At 46.0% G+C, this 2,586-nt stretch overlaps 1 protein-coding gene across 1 annotated transcript in view; it reads left to right on the forward strand.

Annotated features, from left to right (window-relative positions):
• pax6b (paired box 6b) overlaps positions 1–2,586 on the forward strand; it is a 19,004-nt gene that overhangs the window by 8,393 nt on the left and 8,025 nt on the right. Inside the window, exons 3-5 of the mRNA XM_017304181.1 lie at positions 621–751; positions 1,226–1,441; positions 1,786–1,951. Coding sequence (XP_017159670.1) covers positions 621–751; positions 1,226–1,441; positions 1,786–1,951 — 513 coding nt within the window. The remainder of the gene's footprint in view (positions 1–620; positions 752–1,225; positions 1,442–1,785; positions 1,952–2,586) is intronic.

Here is a 2,586-nt window from a genome sequence, read left to right on the forward strand (position 1 = left end):
TTTTTTTTTTTTTTTTACAACAAAGATTTCGGATTTATCGCCTCTCGTTTTAAAACAAATGCAGCGTTTTAACTGAATTCAACCATCCCGTCATTTTTAAACGACATTGTGAGGGATGTGGATTATCATTTAGAAGGCTTGATATTGGGTGAAGTGCTGGGTTTTTTKKTTKKTTKKTTKKTTKKTTTTTTTTGTGGCAGGATGGAGAAGTTTGCCGGTTTGATAAGAGGTTGGTTCCATTTCCTGCAGGCAGCTGATCGTGCAAATATGACTTCTGTCACCCAATTAAGATGTTTTGGCTTGGTTTTGTGTGACGCTGGCTGTCCTTTGACTCCTGTTCTGCATGTGTCAGCCGCTGTATAACTGTGAGCTCCGTTTGCTGTCAGAGGAGAGCAGCTCTTGAACACCTCGTGTGGGGAAAGGTTTTCTTTCAGTTTTGACCGTGTGCTGCCTTTATGTTGCATCTTTACCTCGGTTATCCTGAACGCTTTAAGCCACCCTGCTCACCATTACATGAAAATCACTGTGCTTTATTACACAGTTTGTTGTTGTTGTTTACCTGCTTATGTTGCCACGCTGCGCCGTGATGTGATGACTCCGACGCTTTTGTCTCCATGTAGGTCACAGTGGCGTAAACCAGCTTGGTGGTGTGTTTGTTAATGGCAGACCGCTGCCGGATTCCACCAGGCAGAAAATAGTTGAACTTGCTCATAGTGGCGCTCGACCCTGTGACATCTCCAGGATACTGCAGGTGAGATTTTAGTTTTTCTTGTGTTGTTGTATTTTTGTGTGTGTGTGTGTTTTTTTATATATTTTTTTTCTAAGTATAAAAATGTATCAAATCTTTATGCAGACTGTGTCCACAGTCTGAAAATGATCTCTTGGAGCAGAATGGAAATGACGCAACTCCTAAAAGATCATTTAAAACGCGATTTTCTGTCCCTTTCAAGGCAATAAAATTCTATAATTTGCTCACTGCAAATGTAATTAGACCGCGAACAACGACAACGACAACATCAACAACAACAAAAGAACAGTACTCTGCCTGCTATTATATAGAAAAATGCCTAATGTACAATTGAAGGCATATTTTCTGTGTTTGTAGACCCATGATGAAGTCCAAGTGCTGGACAGTGAAAAGGTGAAAATTATTTGAGCCATCATAGACATTCCATTAATAGTCATAAATAATGTATGTGAATTGTGTCTTTTGTTCCCCGTCCAGGTGTCCAACGGCTGCGTGAGCAAGATCCTGGGCAGATATTATGAAACTGGCTCCATAAGACCGAGAGCGATAGGCGGCAGCAAGCCCCGTGTCGCCACTCCGGAGGTGGTCGCCAAAATCGCGCAGTACAAGCGGGAGTGTCCGTCGATCTTTGCCTGGGAGATCCGCGACCGGCTGCTGTCGGAGGGGATCTGCACCAACGACAACATACCCAGCGTAAGTGCATTGACTGGAAGTTGCGTGCATGATTTAATTTGCCACATGAAGTGACTTTTTTTCCCATGCAGTGGAGGAAAAAGAGATGGGCATCCAACCATTCAGTCTTTATTAAATACACCGCGTTTTCAAAGTGGAGGGGCAGTACAGTATGAAATCCCCCCTACCCCCCTCCCGCCCCCTCTGACATGCGCCAACCGAGCAGGAGCCATTTGTGCGCGTTTAAAAAGCGCAAATTTTAAGATTAACTCAGTGAACATCTTTTTATTTTTTATTTATTTATTTATTGCATTTCCTCCTCTGACTCGGATCCTCAGTTTGATCATATGTAATTTGTCATTCAGGTGTCATCAATAAACAGAGTCCTCCGCAACCTGGCGAGTGAAAAGCAACAGATGGGCGCAGATGGCATGTATGACAAGCTGAGAATGCTCAACGGTCAGACAGGAACTTGGGGGACCCGGCCAGGCTGGTACCCCGGAACATCAGTGCCAGGGCAGCCCAACCAAGGTGAGCCTCATTATCACGCAGTGGCGATAGAGACACCTTGACGCACGCGGCTTCCGCGACTCCCTCTGATAATTACAACGATAAAGCCGGGGCGCTCCGGCTCTTTATTGATGTGGTCAGTCGCTAATATATTTGATTTGCAGCTTAAAATTAGAACGAGCTGCCATGCCGCTCTGTCTGCAGGCAGGTACTGTAAGCCTGCGCCCTCCCTAACAAGTCCATCAATTAAGGGTTTTCTATTAGAGGAAGCTGAAGGCCATACATGCAGACTGAATGCCTCCACTGTCCCAGACATGGATGTGCGTGACAACGGCTTGTCCTTTCAGCAGAGGTGTCCATCCAACAGCCCTAGACTTCCTCCCCTTTTCCACTGATGAAGAGGCGGAGGCAGAGCCGCGGAGCGGTGTGCGCGGATATCAGTACAAAGGAATGTTTTCCTTCACACGCAATGATTGGTTATGGGAACGGCCCGCACTATGTGTAATTGCTCATTAGAGGGGGGCTTTGTGTCTCATTATGGCAACATGCAGGAGCGTGGAGATGGATGGTGGGGCTGCTGTGGAAATGTTCCACTTCAGAGGGCTTCGGTGCTGTTGGGCCTGCGCATTACGGGCCTAACTTTGTGCAGAAAAGAT

This window comes from Poecilia reticulata, linkage group LG3 (assembly GCF_000633615.1).
Source record: "Poecilia reticulata strain Guanapo linkage group LG3, Guppy_female_1.0+MT, whole genome shotgun sequence".
NCBI classification, from domain to species: domain Eukaryota; kingdom Metazoa; phylum Chordata; class Actinopteri; order Cyprinodontiformes; family Poeciliidae; genus Poecilia; species Poecilia reticulata.